The sequence below is a fragment of the Saimiri boliviensis genome, chromosome 9 (genome assembly GCF_048565385.1).
Source record: "Saimiri boliviensis isolate mSaiBol1 chromosome 9, mSaiBol1.pri, whole genome shotgun sequence".
NCBI classification, from domain to species: Eukaryota; Metazoa; Chordata; class Mammalia; order Primates; family Cebidae; genus Saimiri; species Saimiri boliviensis.
In genome coordinates, this window is record NC_133457.1 from 68,707,314 (window position 1) to 68,732,483 (window position 25,170).

At 39.8% G+C, this 25,170-nt stretch overlaps 1 protein-coding gene and 1 pseudogene across 4 annotated transcripts in view; both read left to right on the plus strand.

The window, feature by feature from the left end:
• The window catches only part of LMLN (leishmanolysin like peptidase), a 95,097-nt gene that overhangs the window by 44,612 nt on the left and 25,315 nt on the right, over positions 1 to 25,170 (plus strand). For all 4 annotated transcript variants that reach the window (XM_003930847.3, XM_074406134.1, XM_074406132.1 and 1 more), the window contains exons 11-12: positions 1,905 to 1,981; positions 11,221 to 11,331. In XM_003930847.3, the coding sequence (XP_003930896.1) occupies positions 1,905 to 1,981; positions 11,221 to 11,331 (188 nt within the window). The remainder of the gene's footprint in view (positions 1 to 1,904; positions 1,982 to 11,220; positions 11,332 to 25,170) is intronic.
• Positions 21,600 to 24,796, plus strand: LOC120360849 (guanine nucleotide-binding protein G(I)/G(S)/G(O) subunit gamma-10 pseudogene; annotated as a pseudogene).

The window sequence follows — 25,170 nt, forward strand, 5'->3', positions numbered from 1 at the left end:
ATTCAACTAAGCAGTCAAACTCACTGGACCGAATCAGGCCATATTAAGAAAAGATTCCCTCAGAGAAGGATATTAAAGCGAACACACAACATGGCTGCACAGTAAAGCCAGGCATTGCTCTTGTGCTCCCTGTCTCCGTTCCCTATGCAGCTTAAGTACAAGAGCCCAAGACCACAGTAGACAGATGGGAGAACCAGCCTGGCTTAGAAATATCATGTCCCAAATAGGAACCAGTATCTTTTTTAACAGTTCCATAGGTCTAAATTCCAGATCCAATAAGGGACATACCCACAGGAGTCACTGCTCACAGGGAAGTCCAAATCCAAACTGTGGCTTACCAACAGGTATTCATGTTCATTTACAGTCATCCCAAGTTGAGAGGCATATCAGGAGGTCTTTTTTTCTTGGGTAGTGTTACCTGGTAACACAGTCCACAGTCACCTTTATTGGGTTTCCAGGGGAACAGAACTAGAGAGTTAACACAAGGTCAGGTTTATTTATATAGAAAGCATGCATCCCTGGAAGTGGAATTTCTGGGTCAAAGGATAGATAATTTTTTTTAAAATGTTTAGAGATCTGCTTAAATAGATAGTTGCAGCTTGTATACCTCATGCCTGAAGTTAGTGAAATTGTGGAAGGAATGAAATGAATGCTTGTGGTTACTGTTATTGTCTAGGTGATCACAAAGTAATCATGATGGAAACTTAGGGAAGACACATAAATTTATTCCTCCCATGGAAATTTTAGGTTTTTTTATTTTCCTTAAGAAATTTTCTCAGGTGACTCCCTTTACAATGCTGTAGACTGGCCAGAAATGAAAATGTATGTCCTTTTCAGCAGAAGCTCTGAGAGTAGTAATTTTATTAACATCTTCTCTCAAATCAGCTTTGTGTCCTTATTTATTTATTTCTCTATTTTTGAGACAGAGTCTTGCTCTGTCGCCAGGCTGGAGTGCAATGGTGCGATCTTGGCTCCCCACAGCCTCTACCTCCTGGGTGCAAACGATTCTCCTGCCTCAGACTTCCAAGTAGCTGAGATTACAGGCATGTGCCACCATGAATGGCTAATTTTTTTGTATTTTTATTAGAGACAGGGTTTATCCATGCTGGTCAGGCTGGTCTCCAACTCCCAACCTCAGGTGATCTGCCTGCCTCAGCCTCCCAAAGTGCTGGATTACAGGCGTGAGCCACCACGCCCGGCTGAACTATTTTCTTTAAAGCATGGTATCATAGTAATTGAGATGATCATCTGGTTTTCAATGGAAAGATTTAAAGAATAATCAGAACTGTCCAAAGATGAAATATGCTCTGTAAGAGGTGGTGAAGTCCTCATCAATAGGTGACCTCCTGATAGGAATTGTATGATATGAATTAAAATATGGCATAGATGGTAGACCTTGATGATATTTTAGACCTTTCAGGTAAATCCTTTTATCCCGTAGTTCTGTCACATTTGTTTCGCATATTAGTACATATTTCTCTGATCACAAAGTTGAAGGTTATGAAAACTTTTCTGTGTAATTCAGACAAGTGTTCCCCTTGACTCAAAATTATCTGTGCATTTGCCTCAATCACCTACTTTGCTTTACCTGGAGAGTATAATATTTCTGTAGTATTTCTGTTTTCATATAGATTTATCTTCATTCATCACAGAGTTCTAAATGCCAGTTGCCTACCATTCTAAGGGAATCGTACACAATTGAAACACTTAGGGCAGAAAATAGATTTCACTTCAAGATTCAGTCTAGTCATTTTAAAGGTTTATGTATTTCACCACTTTTAAATGAGTGTCTTGTCAGCCTCTGACAGCTGAAAAATTTTAAATATATATCAGAGGAATTACAGAAAGTATTAGGAGTTGCAGATAAACTAGTCTTCTAATTAAAGTCTGTTGGTGATTTTCAGAATGAAGCAATGACTGGTTCTCACACTCAGAACCGAGTACTCTCTCGAATCACTCTGGCATTAATGGAGGACACTGGGTAAGACAGCTGTAAGAGTAAGATATGAATTCTTTATTAAAATGAAATTAATAGTGAGATTATAGCTTAAGAAAATGCTGACATTTCATGCTGAAGCAAAATTTACTTATTAAGTATTTGAATCTTGTACAGTTAGCTGTCCATTATTTATACCAACTCCATTCATTTATCCATTCAATAAATACTTAACGTTGTTTGTTCGATTTGAGACAGGGGTCTCACTCCTGTTGCTCAGGCTGGAGTGCAGCGGCAATCCGGGCTCACTACATCCTGGACTTCCTGGGCTCAAGCAATCTTCCCACCTCAACCTCCTGAGTAGCTGGGGCTACTGACATGTGCCACCATGCCTGGCTACTTTTTTTGTATTTTTAGTAGAGATGGGGTTTTGTCATGTTGCCCAGGTTGTTCACAAACTCCTGGGCTCAAGCAAGTCTCCTGCCTTGGCCTCCCAAAGTGCCGGGATTCCAGGCATGAGCCACCACGCTTGGCAGAAATACTGTTTTTAAATGAAATCTTTTATACAACCCCTACATATCAAACAAAATTAAAGCTACTTTAGTAGAAGCATCATTACCTCTTACTCTTTCTAAGATAGTCTGAGAGTAAATTAGAAAATGGAATCAAATTTGAAAATTAATGGTAGAGGTGCTATTAAAACTATGAAAATTGTTGACACTACCTCACTGTTAAGAGGTCTAAGCATTTAAAAATATAGAGGTCATTCTTTTTAAAATTTGTTTGTTTTAAGAGACAAGATCTTCATGGTGTAATCATTGCAATAAGAAACAAAACAAACAGAAAAAGAGACAAGATCTTGCTCTGTTGCCTAGGCTGAAGTGTAGTGGTGTGATCATAGCTTACTGTAGCCTCGAGCTTCTGGACTTAAGCAATCTTCTGCCTCAGCCTATCCAGTAGTTGGGACTGGAGGCACATGTCATCATGGTGACCAGCTAATTGTTTAATTTTTTTTTTTTTTTAAGAGACAAGAGTTTCTTTAATTGCCCAGGATGGTTTTGAATTCTTGACCTGGAGATCCTCCCGTTTCAGCATCCAGAGTAGTTAAGATTACAGTTGCAAGCCACGGGTTCCTGGCTTGAGGTTATTGTTGGCCCTGAGAACAGTTTCAACAAAAATGGAAGAGACAGAAGTTCATAGTGTTGCTGGACGAAACCGAGGGTCTACTGCTATTCCTCACGGCCCAGTAACGAGATGCTGATGCGCTGGGGAGGAAGAAAGTTTTTATTTCTGTAATTGATTATAAGGAGAAGGTCTGGAAATTATCACCAGACCAGCTCAAAATCACACAGTGTTTCAGAACTTACATACTTTCTAAGCTATATGCCTATGTGTAAGTGTGCATTCATCGAAAGACCTAAGTGATTAAACTTCTTTTAATCTGTAACTAAGGTCGGAGTACTGAAGACCTTCTTCTGCCTCAGTAAGTTTACTTAGTATAAATGGGTCTAGGTGCTGGGATGATTACCCTTCCGCTGTCGCCTGCTAAGTCATGGAGGTTTGGGGAGTTCCTTCAGACTACCAATAAATTTGTGGAGGCCTGGGGAGTTTTTTCACACCCTCAATAAAACTTGTTTATAGCAAGGGAATGCAGAGGAGGAAATGAAACAAAACCCATTCTTAACAGGACCCATTCAAATCTTAATGGGTCCTGTTAAGAATGCCTTCCTTACTTTGTCACGCCTTAAGGCCCAGGAAAGGCCTCGGCAAAACTCCTAATGGGCTTTTGTTATATTCCAGCCTTTGTATAAGGGCACTGGTTTTTTAGCTTTTAATATTTAATTTAACCACTCAGTCAGTGCTGAAACAGTTGTGTTCGAGCCCTGCCACAATAGGGTGAGCTGCTTAAATGACAGAGGAAGATGCAGGTAAGAAAGGATATTATTAGCACAGCTTTGTCCCTGGGGATGCAAGATGAATGGGATCCGGAAAACCAGGAGAACTTGAATGGGAAGAAAGACACAACTCTGTCCATTGATTCATGAAGAAAGAATGGAAATGAGAATACAAGTCATTTTGTAAGTGGAAGCTGGAAGCTGAAGAAGTTCAGAGATTTTGGTTACCATATATCTGTCATTTAGGAGGCAAAGCCATCCCTGAGGGAGAGAGGGAGGCAGAAGTTAGGTATAAGTGCATACCTTGTGGGCTTTGTTTTTAGACAAAGCATCTACAGAAGTCATATACTTTCTTAATTTTTCTTTGACCCAAAGGAAGAAAAGTAAGGAAAAAATGTAGCATTGTGCCTAAGAAAGAAATTGGGGGCAGTTTTCTACCTTTAGGAGGTAGAAAGTAGTACCCTGAAAAGTCATTAGTATGCAGTGCGTTAAGACTTCAGTGTAGCTTAACTAAGTTGCTTCTCCCAGTAAATACTATCATCTGTCTGTCCAGAACACTGTGAGTCTTCCTTGATAACCCTCTCTCCCCATTTCTCACATCCAATCCATGACAGGTCTTGCTAATCTTTAGCTCTTCAGTATTGCTAAAGTCTGTGTTCTTTTTTGATGACTACTGCCTTTATCTAGGCCACCTTTTTCTTTTGACTAGATAACTATGGTAGCTTTAGTAAGTCTCTCTCTGCATCTAAAGTGGTCCTTTCTGTAGCCTGAAGGTCTTCACACATTTTACATAGCATCCTTTACAAGTTTTTTTTGGCACAGTGTCTCACACAGTAAGAAATACATCATGACCAAAGTACACACATATTTTTATAGTAATTAAGAGTAAAGATACTGATAAAGGTGCCAGGACCATTCAATGGGAAAATAGTTTTTTAAACAAATGCTGCTGGGACAACTAGATATCCATATGCACAAAAATGTACTCCTATGGTACACAGTGTACAAAAATCAACTCAAAATGGATCAAAAGAAAGTGCCTGTTTCTGGCTTCTAGCCAGAGGCTTCACTTCCCAGCTATATATATATTTAAAAGGATTGAAAACCTAAATTTAAGAGTTGAAACTACAAAATGCTTAGAAGGAAACACAGGTGTAAGGTTTCATGACATTGAATTAGGCAATGATTTCTTCAACATTGTACCAAAAGCCCAAGCTTACCAAAAAAAAAAAAAAAAAAAAAAAAGGAACACTTGGACTTTACCGAATTAAAAACATTTGTGCTTTAAAGAACACTCAAGAAAGTGAAAAGAGCTGCCGAGGTGCAGTGGCATGAAAATTAAAGACCAGACAGCTGGGAGTAATCATGCCTGTAATCCCAGCTACTTGGGAGGCTGAATTGGGAAGACTATTTGAGCCCAGGAGTTTGGGTCCAGCCTGGACAACATAGCAAGACCCTGTCTCTTTAAAAAAAAAAAAAAAGAAAAGAAAGTGAAGGTAACTCACAGAATGGGAAAAAATATTTGCAAGTTGTCTATCTGATAAGGGTCTAGTGTCCAGAATATTTATAAGAACTTTCAACTCAGTAGTAAAAAGGCAATACAATTTAAAAGTGGGTGAAGGATTCGAATAGGTATTTCTCTAAGGAAGATAAACAGATGACAAATAAGCATATGAAAAGATACCCAACATCATATGTTATTAGGGAATTACCAGTTAAAACAACGATGTCGCATCTATCAGAATGGTGAAAATCAACCAGACACGTTGGATCACGCCTGTAATCCCAACGCTTTGGGAGACCAAGACAGGCAGATCACCTGAGGTCAGGAGTTCAAGACCAGTCTGGCCAAATGGCAAAAGCCTGTCTCTACTAAAAATATAAAAATTAGCCAAGCATGGTGGTACATGCCCATGATCCCAGCTTCTTGGGAGGCTGAGGCAGGAGAAATGCTTGAACCTGGGAGGTGGAGTTTTCAATGAGCCAAGATCGTGCCACCACACTTCAGATTGGGCAAGACAGTGAGACTGCCATCTCAAAAAAAAAAAAATGGTAAAAATCCAGAACACTGACAACACTGACTGCTTGTGAGGATGTACAGTGAGATGCTCTCATTAATTGTTGGTGGGAGGCAGAATGGTACAACCACTTTGGAGGACAGTTTACTTACTCTTACCATACAGTCCGACAATCACACTTCTTAGTATTTATCCAAACACATGGAAAATTTATCAGTTTACTTACTCTTAACCATACAATCCAACAATCACACCTCTTAGTATTTATCCAAACAAACTGAAAATTTATCAGTTTACTTACTTTTACCATACAGTCCAGCAATCACACTTCTTAGTATTTATCCAAACAAAGTGAAAATTTATCAGTTTACTTACTCTTACCATACAGTCCAACAGTCACACTTCTTAGTATTTATCCAAACAAACTGAAAATTTATGTCCACACAAAAGCCTGTACACAGATGTGTATAGCAGCACTACTCATAATTGCCAAAACTTGGAAGCAAACAAGATGTCCTGCAGTATGTAAATAGGTAAACTGTGGGGCATGTACCAGACAATGGAATATTACTCAGTACTAAAAATAAATGAGCTATCAAACTGTGAAAATACATGGAGGAACGTTAAATGCATATTACTAAATGAAAGAAGCCAATTTGAATAGGCTTCATGCCATATGACTCCAACTATGTGACATTCTAGAAAAGGCAAAATTACGGAAAAAATAAAAAGATCAAGCCAGTGTGGTATTGCACGCCTTGTAGTCCCAGCTACTTTGGATGCTGAAGCAGGAGGATCACTTGAGCCCAGGAGTTTAAATCCAGCATGGACAACATAGTGAGACACCGTCTCTTAAAAAAGGCCAGGCGCAGTGGCTCACACCTGTAATCCCAGCACTGGGAGGCTGAGCCAGGAGGATCACTTGGAGACTAGCCTGGGTAACATGATGAAACCTGGTCTCTACCAAAAATTAGGTGGGTGTGGTGGTGCATGCCTATGGTCCCAGCTGCTCAGGAGGCTAAGGCAAGAGGATTGATTGAGCCCAGGAGGTCGAGGCTGCAGTGAGCCTTGATTGTGCCACTGGACCATAGCCTGGATGACAGAATGAGACCCTATCTCAAAAAAAGAAAAGAAGAATCAGTGATCACCAGGGATTAGTGGGAAAGGGAGGAGTGAATGGGCCGAGCACAGAGGAATTTTGGGCAACAGTGAAACTATACTGAGTGACACTGTAATGATGGATGCATGTCATTATATGTATGTTAAAACCTTGAGCAATTTACAACACCAAGAGTGAACTCTAATGTAAACTATGGACTTTGAGTGATAATGATGTGTCATTGTAGGTTCACTGCTTTTACAAATGTGCCACTCTGGTGAGGAATGTTGATAGTGGGGAGAGTTATAAGTGAGGAGGGCAGGGTTATATGGTAACTGTACCTTCTGCTTAATTTTGCTATGAACTGAAACCTGCTATAAAAAATAGTCTACGAAAAAGAAAAATCACAAAAGAAAGGAAGTCGTAATACATGCTAATGTTACAACATGTATGAACCTTGAAAGCATTATGTTAAATGAAGAAGCCAGACACAGAAGGCCCTCTTCTGTTTCTCAGAAATATCCAGAATCAGCAAATCCATTGAGAAAGAAAGTAGATTAATGGTTGCTAGGGAGTGGGCATGGAGGTGAATACATTGTTTCTTTTTTGGATGATGAGTATGTTCTGAAATGAGGTGGTGGTCATGGTTACACAATGTATGTATACACTAAAAAAGCATTGAATTATGTACATTATGAAAGTGAGTTTTATCATATGTGAATTAAATTTTTTAATATTATGGTATGTGAATTTTTTTAAAAAGCACACAGATACTGAAGGCAAACCCTTATATTCAAATCCCAGCGTTTGCCTCAGTTCCCTCATCTGTAAAACAGGCATCAAAGTAATATCTATCTCATAGAGTTGATCTTTTTCTTTTGAGATGGAGTCTTGCTTTGTCTCCCAGGTTGGAGTGCAGTGGCGCCATCTTGGCTCACTACAGCCTCTGCCTCCTGGATTCAGGCGATTCTCCTGCCTCAGCCTCCAGAGTAGCTGGGACTACATGCGTGCACCACCACGCCTGGATAATTTTTGTATTTTTAGTAAAGATGGGGTTTCCCCATGTTGGCCTCATGCAGTCCTTTTTTCTATGATTTTTTTAAAGAGAGAAATGTTAATCAGGATCCACTAAGTTGGTTTCACAACTCACTGATACTACTAGTAAACCCTCTGTTTCTAATGCTCTCTTTGCCCCCTCACTAACTAGTGCTCATCCTTCTGAGTTTGGTTGAAGTTGCTTCTTCAGAAAAACCTTTCCCAATTCTTCAGACTAACTTAGGTTTCTCTATTAATATATTCCTATTAGCACCATATATTTCTCCTTTGGAATACTTGTCACACTTCAAATGTCTTATAAAATCTGTCTTCCCTACTAGATTATGTATGATCTTCATAAGAGCAGGTTCTGTGTTTGTTTATTCAATACTGTATTGTTAGCATTTAGCAAAGTGCCTACCATACGATAAATGCTTAGTAACTGTTGACTGCTAATACAGAAAAAGCTGCGTAGAGATGGTTATCTAGGTCTCATGACGTGTAGTTGGAGTGCCTACTTGGTGACAAAATAACATAGTGCTGTTACTGTATTCTGCACTCAAGGTATATCAGCACGTCCCTTCACTCCATCCGAAGACTCCATCTACTTACTTTACACTTCATTCACAGGACTAAGGGCTTCTGAACCTGAGCACTGCTAAAATAATTGTTGACGTACAGCATTAGAGGCACCTGTCACTATCTGGGTAGCTGGCCTGGCTGTGATACCAAGCTAGCTAGTAATGTAACTCACATTGTAGTTGCAGAAGTTGCAGACAGTTTGGCATTTGAGCACTGGGAGTCCTTTAATTTCTCTCTGAGTGAGAGTTTTGTTCTTTAAAAGAGGAGAAGTCTTGAAAGATGCTACATTACATATTTGTTTGATTTTTTAGTAAGGTGGTACAAGTGGAGGGGATGATTCTTACCTCCCCAACTTTTGAGCCTATTTTTTTTTCAACATTATTATTTTTTATTGTACAGATGGGGTTTTGCCATGTTGCCCAGGCTGATGTCAAACTCCTGAGCTAAAGTGATCTGCCTACCTTGGCCTCCCAAAGTGCTGGGAATATAGGTGTGAGCCACTGCGCCCACTCCTGAGCCTATGTTTTTATTTAATGTTTTGATAATGCTAAAGGGACAAAATATAGTACACACAGGGAAGAGACTATTTTGTATAGTTTTATAACTTTTGCCAACTAATCTTGTCTCTAAGAATAAGTAAGAAAAACTAAAACAAACTCATTGCCTCCGATTAAATTTGTCTGGAAACTCAATCAGTATTTTCTTTTTTCTGTTATTAGAACTTTTTTTTTTTTCTTCGAGATCGGGCCAGGCTAGAATGCAGTGGCATGATCCAGGGCTTAGGTGATCCTCCCACCTTAGCATCCCAGGTAGCTGAGACTACAGGTACACACCACCACACACCTGGCTAAGTTTCTGTGTTTTTAGTAGAGACAGGCTCTCACCATGTTGGCCAGGCTGGTCTTGAACTCCCGACCTCAAGTGATCCACCTGCCTCGGCCTCCCAAAATGCTGAGATTACAAGTGTGAGCCACTGCTCCCAGCTAGGACATTAAAAAAGTATAGAACATAGTATTGACTCGTCTGTCTATGAAAGTTGTCAGGTTCATAGTAGAGTCACTTATATCCAACCCTAACAAAAGGGAGCTGGGGAAGACCAGGAAGTGAGGACTCTGAAGCATGATTTGCCTGATAACAGGCACTATCACAAGAAATTTTTTCAAACTTCAGTTTACTACATGAGTCATACAAGGAGAACTAGTCATTTATACAGGAACACTTTGTTGACACAGTCTCTCTCAAACCCAGTCCACAGCTGCAAGGTCCTAGCTTTAAGTTCAGCATTACAAGTCTTACCTAGCAACTGCTGACACTGGCCAATGGGAACTCTTTTCAGATGATGCCAACCCCAGTGAGCTTTTTTTGAAAACACTTGTGTAACTTCCTTTTTCCCCAAACCCTCACCTTTTTCTTTGTTCTCTGGACATATCGGAGGCCACCCTGGTTTCCACCTGTGTCTCAGATTTCAATTCTACTTCCCCTCACCGCCCCCCCAAGACAGAATCTTGCTCTGTTGTCTACACTGGAGTGCTGTGGTGTGATCTTGGCTGACCGCAACCTCTGCCTCCTGGGTTCAAGCAATTCTCCTGCCTCAGCCTCCCAAGTAGCTAGGATTACAGGTGCACACCACTACGCCCGGCGAATTTTTGTATCTTTTTTTTTTAACTGGAGTCGGGGTTTCACCACGTTGGCCAGGCTGGTCTCGAACTCCTGCCTTGTGATCCACCCACCTTGGCCTCCCAAAATGCTGGGATTACAGGTGTGAGCCACTGCACATGGATGCAATTCTACCTCTTATATATTGTTCCCAAATAAAACCGTAAACTGTTTTACTAGAAATTTGTCTGTGTATAATTTTATTTCAAGTTAACATTATTTTAATGGTGTAATGTTTACTCAGGAAAAAGGCCTGTGATAGAATGGCGCACATTCAAGGCCAGAAGAGTAAGAAACTAGGCTAACTGAATCAGATTAGGTAAACACTAACCAACTGGCAATTCTACTCTTTCTTCCTCAGTGTACTTCTCTTTTCCCCCTATTCTCTTTTTGTTTCTTTGATCATCATCCCCCTTATCTCTTTCTGCTTTCTACTCTGTGACTTCTATTATCTTGGAGAATTACAATTGAGGCTAGGTACAGTGACTCACACCTGTAATCCCAGCACTTTGGGAGGCCAAGGCGGATGGATCACCTCAGGTCAGGAGTTTGAGACCAGCCTGTAAACATGGTGAAACCCCGTCTCTACTAAAAATACACAAATTATCCAGGCATGGTGGCGCATGCCTGTCGTCCCAGCTACTCGGGAGACTGAGGAAGGAGAATCATCTAAACCCAGGAGGCAGAGGTTGCAGTGAGCCAAAATCGTGCCACTGCACTCCAGCCTGTGTGACAGAGTGAGACCCTGTCTCAAAATGAAAATTGCAATAGAAATGTGTTTTGTTTTGTTATATAAAAATATAAAATTATATAATAACCTTCATCATAATTCTGGTTATCCAATCCCTGTGTTGCAATCCCTATGCTGTAGGAACTTAGTGAATGTTTACTTACGGTAATGGCCTCCAAAATCTTTTTCACTGTTGAGATTCTCAATTGCTATACTACAGTTTTTAAAAGGACAACAATAAAAATTGCTTTGTCTGAATTATTTCACAGCTGGTATAAAGCAAATTACAGCATGGCTGAGAAGTTAGACTGGGGCCGAGGAATGGGCTGTGACTTTGTCAGGAAGAGCTGTAAATTCTGGATTGATCAGCAGAGACACAAGTAAGAATGCATTTCCTCACAGTGTCATTGGTTACACAGTTCATTTCTTATTTTATTCTTTATCCAACGTCTAAAATGTAAACTATTTTCAAAATGTCGTCAATGTATAGAAAACCATCTATATATGCTTGGTAATAATATTGTAAGAAGTAGCTGCAGTATTGTTTTTAATCATATACTAAAGGAATCCACAGTGAGAGGCCCAGAGCCATGAATGTTTCTGTTCAGCTTATTGAAACTCATAAATATATATATTTTACAAACATTTTGTATACTTTGTCATTCTTACTGTTTTCCTCAGAGAGTAAAACTATAAATACAGATGCAAATATTGATTCAGTATCAGAAAAAGCTACTTTTGAATAGGGGTTTTCAAATCTAGATGCATATCATAATCACCTAGCCAGCTTTAAAAACAATACAGAGTAAGTTTGATATAGATGTATGTATAATCTAGATTTGATTATATGTAAACGACATGGGTCTGTATCATACATACATACATATCATACATACATACAGTTGTTCTTTGGTAACCATGGAGGGTTGCTTCCAGGACCCCTGTAAAAAACAGAATCCATAGATGCCTATATAAAAGTTCCTTACAGAAATTGTAGTAGTACATCCTCCTGTGTATTTTAAATGATCTCTAGGTCATTTAAAATGCATAATACAATTTAAATGCTGTTGAAAACAGTTGTTACATTGTTTAGGGCAGGCATCCCCAAACTGCGGCCCGCCTGAGGCCATTTATCCGGCCCCCCGCCGCACTTCAGGAAGGGGCACCTCTTTCACTGGTGGTCAGTGAGAGGAGCACAGTATGTGGTGGCCCTCCAGCGGTCTGAGGGACAGTGATCTGGCCTCCTGTGTAAAAAGTTGGGGGACGCCTGGTTTAGGGAATAATGACAAGGAAAAAAGTCCTCATGTTCAGTGCAGAAGCAACCATCCTTTTTTTCCTGAAATGTTTCATTTTGTTTTGTTTGTTGTTGTTATTGTTGAGACAGAATCTCATTCTGTTGCCCAGGCTGGAGTGCAGTGGCACAATCTCCACTCATTGCAACCTGTACCTCCCAGGTTCAAGCGATTCTCGTGCCTCAGCCTCCTGAGTAGCATGTGCCATGACTCCCGGCTAATTTTGTATTGTTAGTAGAGGCGGGGTTTCACCGTGTTGGCCAGGCTGGCTCATGCCTATAATCCCAGCACTTTGGGAGGCCAAGGTGGGTGGGCCAAGGTGGGTGGTCAGGAGTTCAAGACCAGCCTGGCCAACAGAGTGAAACCCTGTCTCTACTAAAAATACAAAAATTAGCCAGGCCTGTTGGCGGGCGCCTGTAATCCCAACTGCTAGGGAGGCTGAGTAAGAGGAATAGCTTGAACCCAGGAAGCAGAGGTTGCAGTGAGCTGGGATCATGCCACTGCAGTCAGGCCTGGCTGACAGAGTGAGACTCTGTCTAAAAAAAAAAAGTTAAATAAATGAATTTAGACTGTATGTGAACTTTTGAGCATGGGGTTTTTTACTCAGCATAATTTTCTGGAGATTCCTCCCAGTTGTTGTATATGTCAATAATTTGATGTTTTTTTATGGCTAGTTAATATTCCACAATGTGGTATACCACAGTTTGTTTAAACATTCACACTTTGAAGGGCATCTGGATTGTTTGCAGTTTTGGGATATTATGAATGAAGTTGCTATGAACATTTATGTACAGGTTTGTGTGTGAACATATATCTTTATTTCTCCAGAAAAAAATGCCAGGAATGTAATTGCTGGCTCATTAAGTAATTGCAGATTTAGTTTTATAAGAAACTGCCTGGCCGAGTGCGGTGGCTCATGCCTGTAATCCCAGCACTTAGGGAGGCTGAGGCGGGTGGATCACCTGAGGTAAGACCAATCTGAAACCCTGTCTCTACTGAAAATACATAAATTAGTTGGGCACAGTGGCTGGTGCCTGTAATCCCAGCTACTCGGGAGGCTAAAGCAGGAGAATCACTTGAACCCGGGAGGTGGAGGTTGCAGTGAGCCAAGATTGTACCACTACACTCCAGCCTGGGTGACAGAGCAAGACTCTGTCTCAGAAAACAAACAAACAAACAAACAAACAGTTAAACTTTAAAATTCCTGCCAGTGATGTGTAAGTGATACAGTGTCTCCACATCTTTGCCAGCATTTGGCATTGTCACAATTTGTTGTTTAATTGATTCTGATAGGAGCATAGTGATATTTTATTTGAGTTTTAATTTGCATTTTCCTAATTGCTAATGATGTTAAACCTCTTTTCATGTGCTTACCCGACAATTATACGTCTTCTTTGGCAAAGCATCTCTTTGTCTTTTAAGCTAGTTTTCTGATTGGATTGTTTTTTACTGTTGAGTTTTGAGAGTTCTTTATGTATTCTGAGTATTAGTCCTTTGTCAGACATGTGGTTTGCAAATATTTTCTTTTATTTCATAGCTTTTCTTTTTATCCTTTTAAAAGAGGCTTTTGTTGGGCAAATATTTTTAGTTTTGACAAAGTCCAGATTATCAGTTTGTCCTCTTGTTATGTCTTTGATGTAAAGTCTGAGAAGTCTTTGCCAAGCTCTACATCTTCAAAATTTTCATATTTTTTTCAAAAGTTTTGTGGTTTTACACTTTACATTTAAGTCCATGATTCATTTGAGTTAATTTTTGTATAAGGTGGGAGACTTAGATCAAGGTTTATTTTTTGTGTGTACATGTGGTCAACTGCTTTAGCACCATTTGTTGGAAAGGCTATCTTTCTTTCATTGAATTGTTTTTGTACCTTTGGCAAAAACAATATCGGTTGGGTATATTGTGGCAGATCTGTGTCTGGGTTTTCTGTTCTGTTCCAGTGATCCATGTGTCTGTGCCTCCACCAATAACACATAGTTGTTAATTGCTATAATTATATAACTTGTGAAATTGGGTAGACTGAATCTTTCCACTTTATTTTAAGATTGTTTTGGCTGTTTTGGTTCCTTTGCATTTCCATATACATTTTATAATAATCTTGTATCTGCTAAAAAATTTCTGGGAATTTTGCTAGGAGTTGCATTAAACCTTTATGTCAGTTTGAGAATTGACATTTTTACTGTGTTGAGTTTTCCAGTCCATAAACATGGGAGAAAACATTGTTTTATTATTATGATTTTGGAGATGGAATCTCGCTCTGCCACCCAGGCTGGAGTGTAGTGGCATAATCTCAGCTCACTGCAACTTCTGCCTCCTGTGTTCAAGCAGTTCTCCTGCCTCAGCCTCTCAAGTAACTGGAACTACAGGTGCATGCCGCCATGCCCAGCTGATTTTTTGTAGAGACGGAGTTTCACTGTGTTGCTGAGACTGGTCTCGAACTCCTGAGCTCAGGCAATCCTCCTGCTTTCGGCCTCCAAAGAGCTAGGATTATAGGCCTGAGCCACCGTGCCTGGCCTCAGTCTTTCAATATTAAATATAATGCTAGCTGCAGATTTTTTTATATATGTTCTTTATCAAGTTGAGAAAGTACCCGTCTATTCCTATGTTTCTGAGAGCTTTAATCATGAACGGATATTGTCTTCTGTTAAACGCTTTTCCTACGTAAGTTGATATGCATAATCATGTGTTTTTTTTTTTTTTTTTAGCCTGTTAATATGGTGGATTACATTGAATAATTTTCAAATATTAAATCACCTTTGCATTCCTGGAATAAACCCCACTTGGTCATGGAGTATAATTATTTCTATATGTTGCTGAATTCTATTTACTATTATTTTGTTGTAGATTTTTGTTTCTGTATTTGTGATAAACATAGATTTTTTTTTTTTTTGAGACGGAGTTTCGCTCTTGTTACCCAGGCTGGAGTGCAATGGCATGATCTCGGCTCACCACAACCTCCGCCTCCTGGGTTCAGGCAATTCTCCCGCCTCAGTCTCTGGAGTAGCTGGGATTACGGGCACGTGCCACCATGCCCAGCTAATTTTTTGCACCTTTAGTAGAGACGGGGTTTCACAATGTTGACCAGGATGGTCTCGATCTCTTGACCTCGTGATCCACCTGCCTCAGCCTACCAAAGTGCTGGGATTACAGGCTTGAGCCACCGCACCCGGCCTGATTTTTTCTTTTTTCCCCAATTATTTTGCCTTTAATTAATAGGTCTGGCTGTCAGAATAATTGTATTTTGTCAGTTAAACTTCATCTTTTTCAAATCTTGCATGTTTTGAAAAACAGATACATCCTTCCAGTAAGAGAGATTTTAAAAGTAATAATAAAAACAAATTTATAAAACACATAATAATTATTACTAAATAAGTAACTAATGGACTCCCCTGTCATACTTCATATTGGCTTGATTTAAATTATTATTCATGGGCAGGTGTGGTGGCTCACACTCGTAATCCTAGCATTTCGGGTGGCCAAGGCAGGCTGATCGCTTGAGTCCAGGCATTCAAGACCAGCCTGGACAACATGGCAAAAGCTCATCGCTCCAAAAAATACAAAAACAAGGTAGGCATGGTGGCACATGCCTGTACTCAGGAGGCTGAAGCAGGAGTGTCAGTTGAGCCCAGAAGGTCAAATCTGCAGTGAGCTATGATCACTCCACTGCACTCCATCCTGGACAACAGAGTAAGACCCAATCTCTAAATAAATACATAAATAAATAAATAAATAAAGTGTGTAATAATCTGAAGCAATAAATCCCAGTATATAATGGGGTGTTTAGCTTGCTTTATTTTTATTTTGATTTAGTTCAAAATATTTTTTTCTTTTTTCTTTTTTTATTCAAAACTCATGTCACTTCAAGTTCAAAATATTTTGAACTTTCTCTTGAGATTTCTTCTTTAACCACTATATTATTTAAAAGTGTTTTATTTCCATGTATTTTGAGATTTTCTAGCTATCTTACTTTTAACAGTTTCTAGTTTAATTCGTTACTGAAAGAGAGCAGAACATTGTATGATTTCTCTTTTATATTTCTTAGGATGTGTTTCATGGCCCAGAATGTGGTCTCTCTTGGTGGCTGCACCCCGTAAGCTTGGAGAAAAAAAAATGTTGTCTGCTGTTTTTGGTTAAAGTGGTCTGTAGAGTCAGTTATTTCCAGTTTGTTAAGGGTGCTATTGAGTTCAATTATGTTCTTACTGATTTCCACCTGCTGCATCTGTCTGTTTCTGAGAAATGGATGTTAAAGTCTGCGGTGGTAATAGTGGATTCATCTGTCTCATCTTGCAGTTCTCTCTGTTCTGTGCTTACATATTTTGACACATTAGGTGCACACACATTTAGGGTTGTTATATTTTCTTTTGTTTTTTTTTTGAGACAGAGTTTCACTCTTGTTACCCAGGCTGGAGTGCAATGGCACGATCTCGGCTCACCGCAACCTCCGCCTCCTGGGTTCAAGCAATTCTCCTGCCTCAGCCTCCTGAATAGCTGGGATTACAGGCACGTGCCACCATGCCCAGCTAATTTTTTTGTATTTTTAGTAGAGACGAAGTTTCACCATGTTGACCAGGATGGTCTTGATCTCTTGACCTTGTGATCCACCCGCCTCGGCCTCCCAAAGTGCTGGGATTACAGGCTTGAGCCACCGCGCCCGGCTGGATTGTTATATTTTCATAGAGTATGGATTCCTTTATCATTTTGTGATTCCCCTCTTTATCTCTGATCGTTTTCTTTGAAAAGAAAAAAAGTTTTCTTTTTTGTACCATCTTTCTCTAGTTTTTGTATCAGTAATACCAGCTTTATAAAATTAACTAGAAAATGTTTCCTTCTCTTCCATTTTCTAGAAGAGATTGTATAAAATTGCTGTTAATTCTTCTCTAAATGTTTGGTAGAAGTCTCCAGTGAAACATCTAGGCCTGGAGATTTCTCTTTGGGAAGCGTTAAAATTGTGAATTATTATGAATTAAACTTCTTTAATAGTTACAGGGCTATTCATATTATCTATTTCATAGTGCATGAATTGTAGTAACATGTTTTTTAAGGAATTGGTCCATTTTGTCTTAAGTTATCAGATTTATATGTATAGGTTTTTTTGTAGTATTTCCTTATTCTTTTGACATCTGTAGGGTTTTTAAAAATTTTTGTGGTTACATACTGGATGTACATATTTATGTGATAAATGAGATTTTTTTTTTTTTTTTTTTTTTTTTTTGAGGAGGAGTTTCGCTCTTGTTACCCAGGCTGGAGTTCAATGGCACGATCTCGGCTCATCGCAACCTCCACCTCCTGGGTTCAGGCAGTTCTCCTGCCTCAGCCTCCTGAGTAGCTGGGATTACAGGCACACACCACCATGCCCAGCTAATTTTTTGTATTTTTAGTAGAGACGGGGTTTCACCATGTTGACCAGGATGGTCTCGATCTCTTGACCTTGTGATCCACCCGCCTCGGCCTCCCAAAGTGCTGGGATTACAGGCTTGAGCCACCGTGCCCGGCAAATGAGATGTTTTGATATAGACCTACAATGTGAAATGATCACATCATGGAGGATGGGACATCTTATCCTATGGTGTCTGTTGTGATACCACTTTTCAGTCCTTACATTGGTAACTTTGCATCTGTTCTTTGTCTTTTTCTAGAGGTTTGCCAATTTTACTGATCTGAAAGACCAGCTTTTTGTATAATTGATGTCTTTTATTGTTTTTCTGTTTTCGAATTAATTGATTTCTGCTTTCTGTTATATCCTTCCTAGTGCTTGTGTTTTGGTTTATTTATTTACTTATTTTAATTATTATTATTATTATTTTTGGAGATGGAGTCTCACTCTTGCCCAGGCTGGAGTGCGGTGGCACAATCTTGGCTCACTGCAGCCTCCGCCTCCTGGGTTCAAACAATTCTCCTGCCTCAGCCTCCCAAGTACCTGGGATTGCAGGTTCACGACACCATGCCCAGCTAATTTTTGTATTTTTTTGTAGGGGTTCCACTATGTTGGCCATGCTGGTCTTGAATTCCTGACCTCAAGTGATCTGCACGCCTTGGCCTCCCAAAGTGCTGGGATTACAGATGTGAGCCACTGTGCCTGGCCTGTTTTTCTCTTCCTCATCTTGATTTTTGAAATTATTGATTTGAGATATTTCCTGTTTCTCATGTAGCTATTTGGTGATATAAATTTTCCTCTCAGCATTTCTTTAGCTTTGTCTCACAAATTTCAATGTTATATTTTTATTTTCATTCAGTTTTATTTTTTTTCCTGGAGTGCAGTGGCATGATCTCAGCTCACTACAGCCTCCACCTCCTGGGTTCAAGCACTTCTCCTGCCTCAGCCTCCCAGGTAGCTAGGACTACAGGTATGCATCACCACACCAGGCTAATTTTTTTTTTTTTTTTGTATTTTTAGTAGAGATGGGGTTTCACCATGCTGGCCAGGCTGGCAATGTATTTTTTTTTTTTTTTTGAGATGGAATTTTGCTCCTGTTACCCAGGCTGGAGTGCGGTGGCGTGATCTCGGCTCACCACAACCTCCGCCTCTTGGGTTCAGGCAATTCTCCTGCCTCAACCTCCTGAGTAGCTGGGATTACAGGCATGCTCCACCATGCCCAGCTAATTTTTTGTATTTTTAGTAGAGATGGGGTTTCACCATGTTGACCAGGATGGTCTCGATCTCTTGACCTCGTGATCTACCCGTCTCAGCCTCCCAAAGTGCCGGGATTACAGGCGTGAGCCACTGTGCCCGGCTGGCAATGTATGCTTAAAAAATGTTTCTTTGAAATTCTACTCTAACCCATGGATTATTTAGAAGTATGTTGTTTAATATACAAGTATTTGGACATTTTTCTGTTTTTTTTTTTTTGTTGAATTGTAGCTGGAGAATATATGCTATATGATTTGAGTTCTTTTAAATTTGTTCAGGTTTGTTTTATGGTCCAAGATATAGTCTATCTTGATAGATGTTCCTTTTTTTAAATTTTTTTTGAGACGGAATGTCATTTTGCCACCTTGGCTGGAGTACAGTGGTATGATCTTGGCTCACTGTAGCCTCTGCCTGCTGACGTCAAGCACTTCTCCTGCCTCAGCCTCCCAAGTAGCTAGGACTACAGGTGCCCACCACCATGCCCGGCCAATTTTTTGTGTTTTTAGTTGAGATCGGGTTTCATCATGTTGATCACACTGGTCTCGAACTCCTGACCTCAGGTGATCTGCCTGCCTTGGTCTTCCAGTGTTGGGATTACAGATGTGAGCCACCGCGCCCAGGCAATCTTGATGTATGTTTCATTGGCACTTGAAAAAAATGTACAGTATGATATTGGGTAGAGTGTTGTATAACTGTCAGTTCCATTCTGTTGGTTGATGGTGTTAAGTCCTTCTGTGTCGTTGCTGATTTCCTGCCTAGTTGGTCTATCAGTTGTGGAGACAATGTACCACCATATCAGTTTTTGAGTCCTGAAGTCCCTAAGTAGTCTGACTTCTCTCTACCCTTCAGAGTCTTCTTATATTTCTTTAATTTACAATGCCCAGGTTTTTAGTTGTATTTAGAGAAATAGGAAAAAGCATATATACTCCATCTTCCAGGAATTAGAAGTGGTACTTAAATTTTTAATTAATTAATTAATTAATTAATTTTTTTTTTTTTGAGATAGAGTTTTGCTCTTGTTACCCAGGCTGGAGTGCAATGGCGTGATCTTGGCTCACCACAACCTCCACCTCCTGGGTTCAAGCAGTTCTCCTACCTCAGCCTCCCGACTAGCTGGGACTACAGGTGCGCCCCACCATGCCCAGCTAATTTTTTTTTTTTTGTATTTGTAGTAGAGACGGGGTTTCACCTTGTTGACCAGGATGGTCTTAATCTCTTGACCTCGTGATCCACCCGCCTCGGCCTCCCAAAGTACTGGGATTATAGGCGTGAGCCACTGTGCCCGGCCTTAAATTTTTATTTTTAGATTTAAGAAAAATTTCCTCAGATAGGCCAGGTGTAGTGGCTCACACCTGTAATTGCAGCACTTTGGGAAGTGGAAAATTCACTTGAGCCCAGGAGTTTGAGACCAGCCTGGGCAACATATGACCTCATCTCTACAAAGTAAAAAAAAATTAGCCTGGCATGGTGGCATGCCCTGCAGTTCCAGCTACTTGGGGACTGTGGTGAGAGGATCCCTTGAGCCCAGAAGGTCACAGCTGCGTTGAGCTGTGATCATGCCACTGCACTCCAGTGTGGATGACAGAGCAAGATCCTGTCCACTTTGGGAGGCCGAGGCGGGTGGATCACGAGGTCGAGAGATCGAGACCATCCTGGTCAACATGGTGAAACCCCGTCTCTACTAAAAGCGCAAAAAATTAGCTGGGCATGGTGGCACGTGCCTGTAATCCCAGCTACTCAGGAGGCTGAGGCAGGAGAATTGCCTGAGCCCAGGAGGCGGAGGTTGCGGTGAGCCGAGATCACGCCATTGCACTCCAGCCTGGGTAACAAGGGCGAAACTCCGTGTCAAAAAAAAAAAAAAAAAAGATCCTGTCTAAAAAAAAAAAAAAAAAAGTATTATTCTCATCTTTTCTTACCTGGGTTAGGTCATAAAGCAATTTAAATCACTTGTAGTTTCTACTAAGGAGTCTAACCTGTGAGTTATGACCCTAATTTGAAAACAGTAGGCAGGGCCAGGCTTAGTGGCTCATGCCTGTAATCCCAGCACTTTGGGAGGCTGAGGCAGGCCGATCATGAGGTCAGGAGATGGAGACCATCCTGGCCAACATGGTGAAATACCTTCTCTACTAAAAATACAAAAACCTTAGCTCGGCGTGGTGGCTTGCGCCTGTAATCCCAGCTACTTGGGAGGCTGAGGCAGGAGAATCGCTTGAACCTGGGAAGTGGAGGTTGCAGTGAGCTGAGATGGCGCCACAACACTCCAGCCTGACGACAGAGTGAGACTCTGTTTAAAAAAAAAAGCTCACACCTATAATTCCAGCACTTTGGGAGGCTGAGGTGGTTAGATCATGAGGTCAGAAGTTCGAGACCAGCCTGACCAACATGGTGAAACCCCATCTCTACTAAAAATACTAAAATTAGCCAGGTATGGTGGCGCATGCCTGTGATCCCAGCCACTTGGGAGGCTGAGGTGGGAGAATTGCTTGAACCAGGGAAGCGGAGGTTGTGGTGAGCTGAGATCGCGCCATTGCACTCCAGCCTGGGTAACAAGAGTGAAACTCCTATTTAAAAAAAAAAAAAGGCAGTAGTGGGAAGCACATGAAGCCACTCGGGACAGCTTGTTAACCCCAGCACTGCAACTTCATCAGCCAGTTAGTGGTTCTCAAATTTTGCTGCTTATGAAAATCATCTAGAGAACTTTAAGAACTCTTCATACCCAAGTGACTATATCATGACTGTGGTAAGAGCCAGTCACTAGCATTGTGTGATTTTTTTGTTTGTTTGTTTTAATAAATTCCCAGGTGATTTCACTGTGTAATGGAATTTGGGAACCAGTGTGTCAATGGAAGTATGTGTAACTAACACTGCAGCTGCAAGAGCTTAGGGAGGTTTTTGTTTGTTTATTTTTCTGTTAACAATTGCAACTCAGTTTATTCCCCCTTTGGTCCCAAATATAGGATCACCTAAGACCAAAAACAGAAGGGGACTTGTACTTCTTTGTTCTTGAAAACTAAAACTGTGCGTCCCCTGAATTTTCTTCTATCCTTTCATTCATAAACCAGTGTCAGTGAAGTTTTTTTTTTTTTTTTTAAGTTCCAGATAGTAAATATTTTAGGTTTTGAGGGTTGTTGTAATCGCTGTCCCAACTACTTACCTTTTGCTTTTATACAGCAAGAGGCAAAACAAATGGGCATAGCCATGTCCCTATAATCTTTCCCATCTCTACAAAAGGTCAATTAGCATGGTGGCACATATGTGGAGTCCCACCTGCTTGTGAGGCTAAGGTGGGAGGATTGCTTGAGCTCAGGAGGTCAGGGCTGCAGTGAGCTATGATTGTGCCAGTGCGTTCTAGCCTGAGCAATGAGACCCTGTCTCAAAAACAAAAAATTGACAACAAAAAAACAGGTCATGGTCAGGATTTGAACCAAGAGTTGAGTTTCCTGACCCCTGTCATAATCATTCAGATGTTTCCCTTTAACTACAAAGTAGTCAGTGCCTAGCATATGTAAGAATTGAAGTTATATGTGAAGTTATAAGTGAAGCATTGAAGTTCAGAATCATTTACAGGATTGAAGCCATCTTCTGACACCACAGACCCAGTCTGCCTATATGTGTATTTAGGTTATACTGGAATCTCTAATATATATATTCTTGCACAGGGGCTGATGCTTACCTTCTAGGCTTCATCAAGTGTGACACTTACCTATTGTTAGGAAACCAGTGTGAGAAGGGGTGGGTTGAGTGAGCATAGGCAGAGAGCCATACTTATTTGAATCACTTGAATCTATACATTCTTAAAGTAAGGTTCTTTCTATGTATGAAGCAACTAAAATTGATAAATCACCCAACTACTCTGCCTAGCTCATTTGATGTTAATTGGCTCTATTAGCTATACTGTCTACATGATACCATTAGCCACAAGTGGCTAAACTTATATTTAAATTAGTTAAATACCATTTAAATTTTAGTTCCTGAGTTAACTAGTCACCTTTCAAGTGACATATATGATCAGTGGCTACTATATTGGATAGCACAGATATAGACCTTTTTCATCAATGCAGACAGCACTGGCTTCTCTGGAATTTTTAAGCCATGAATCTTAGACAGCTCTAATTTTGGAGTATTTAATTTAAAATCACTAACTTTTAACTTCTGTTTTCCTTTTATTCATTTAACCAAAACTCATTTTATATAATAAATAAATATAATATATGTTTTGGTTTTAGGAAATAACAAAAATGAGTTTCATGGTATCCAGAAAGTGACTGATTGAGAACTATTGGAATGTGAACTTCCATATTCATTGGAAGCTTTATCATGGGAAGTTCAAATATTGCCTTATATGAAGATTTTATTAAAATGGTATAAACAGCAGAAATTACATTTATTGAGTAAGTTATATGTGCTAGGCGCTGAGTGCCTTATAGTTGAAGCTCAGGAAAGTTAAGTAAATTCCAAATAAATGTGGCTGGTACTGGTATGTGAACCCAAACCTGTGTGATGACTTCAGAACCTTTGTTTTCCTGTTACACTGTGCTGCTTCCAATTTGCTGAAGACTGCAGTAATTATTTCACACATCTTGTCTGAGGAAGCTGTAACTCCCTGAAGATGTATTACTCATACACCATGTTCATTTAAATAAGACAAGTCATCAGTTTTCCTTAAAATTAGAAATATTTAGCGTCTCCCGGCCGGGCCCAGCCGCCCTGGGAGCTCAGCGCAACCGCCACGTCCTCCGGTGCCAGTGCGAACGCCCTGCAGCGCCTTGGGGAGCAGCTTAAGCCGGAGGCCGCAGTGGAGAGGATCAAGGTCTCTCCGGCAGCTGCAGAGCTTCAGCAGTACTGTACGCAGAACACCTGCAAGGATGCCCTGCTGGTGGGTGTTCCAGCTGGAAGTAACCCCTTCCGTGAGCCCAGATCCTGCGCTTTACTCTGAAGACTCTAGGAGAGAAGTTCGCTGAGGAGTGCCTTCAAGCACAAAGTGATGAATGACTGCCCTCAAGTCTCAAGATAACACTTTTCCCTAGCCAAGTGACTTTAAGAGATATTTCAGCCCTTTCCTGGGACCTGGTCCTATAGCCGAAATCACAGAAATTCGTGAGTTTCTACTTAAGTAAGGAAACTGGGTGAAAGAATAGAGTTTTAAATAGTGATAGCCTGGTTTTCTCTGGAAATACTTTTATACATAAGACCAAAACCTTACCACCAAATATACCAAAACACACCTCTTTCATAAGTGAGTTGCTAATGTTTCTATACCTGGAATATCATGTATGTTTTATTTACTGGAGGTTTACATTTTAAGATGGAAAATATTTTTGTTTATTTAAAAAATTGTAATTTTTTAATTTATTTAAAAACTTGTAATTTGTTCCTGGTAGATTTTTATGCCATAAAAAATTGTTCTCTTCTCATGAATTTACAGTTCCTAAATGAAGACAAAGTGTAAATTGCTGCAGGGGGAAGAATAGGTTTTACTAATCGACTGATGTCTCCATTTTTCTAAATGGGAAGATTGTTTTATTTTTAACACTAAATATGGCAGCAGTTTCTTAGCAGACTTGTTTGGAAAAGTTAATGTGATGTGCATTAGGCTGCCCCATTGTGTATATAAATGAAGCAGATTTTATATTTGTATTCTCAAGTTTCTCTGCTTTGTAGTTGTGGCTGTACTTAAAGAAATACAGGATTTCATATATTTAAAAATGTTTAAAGTGTGACCCACAGAACATGGTAAATGGTTAAAAACTAACATGAAAATATTACAACCTAAAAGAATTCTTAATGTCACAAGTGTTATACTTCGATGATGTGCCTTTAATTTGGGACACTTTTTTTTTTTTAGAAGGATACATTATTTGTGTTTGTAACAGTCTTTGAAGGGCTTGGAAATAAAATTTATGCTTAATAAAAAAAAAAAATTAGAAATATTTAATACAGGCTTTTTTTCCTTAAATATGTGGAAGAATAGGAAAATTGTCAGTGATCCTATTATAAGTTGGTAGACCAATATTAATGGGATTTCAATTACTTAGGAACATTGAGATTTTATTTATAAAATTACTATTATATTAATATAATTTTTATATTGAAAATTATTCCTCCCTAGTGTTGCTGTAATAAATTTTTGTATTGAAAATGGTCCATTTGCTGACTGCTAAGAATTACAGGTTTGTTTGAAGGTTATTTTTGCAAGACAGTGCAATAGATTCTGATATGTTTTGTTAATTTACAAGGCCCTTTTTTCCATTTATACCTTCAAGGTTACATTTAAGGTAACAGAATAAGTTGGTAACAATTAG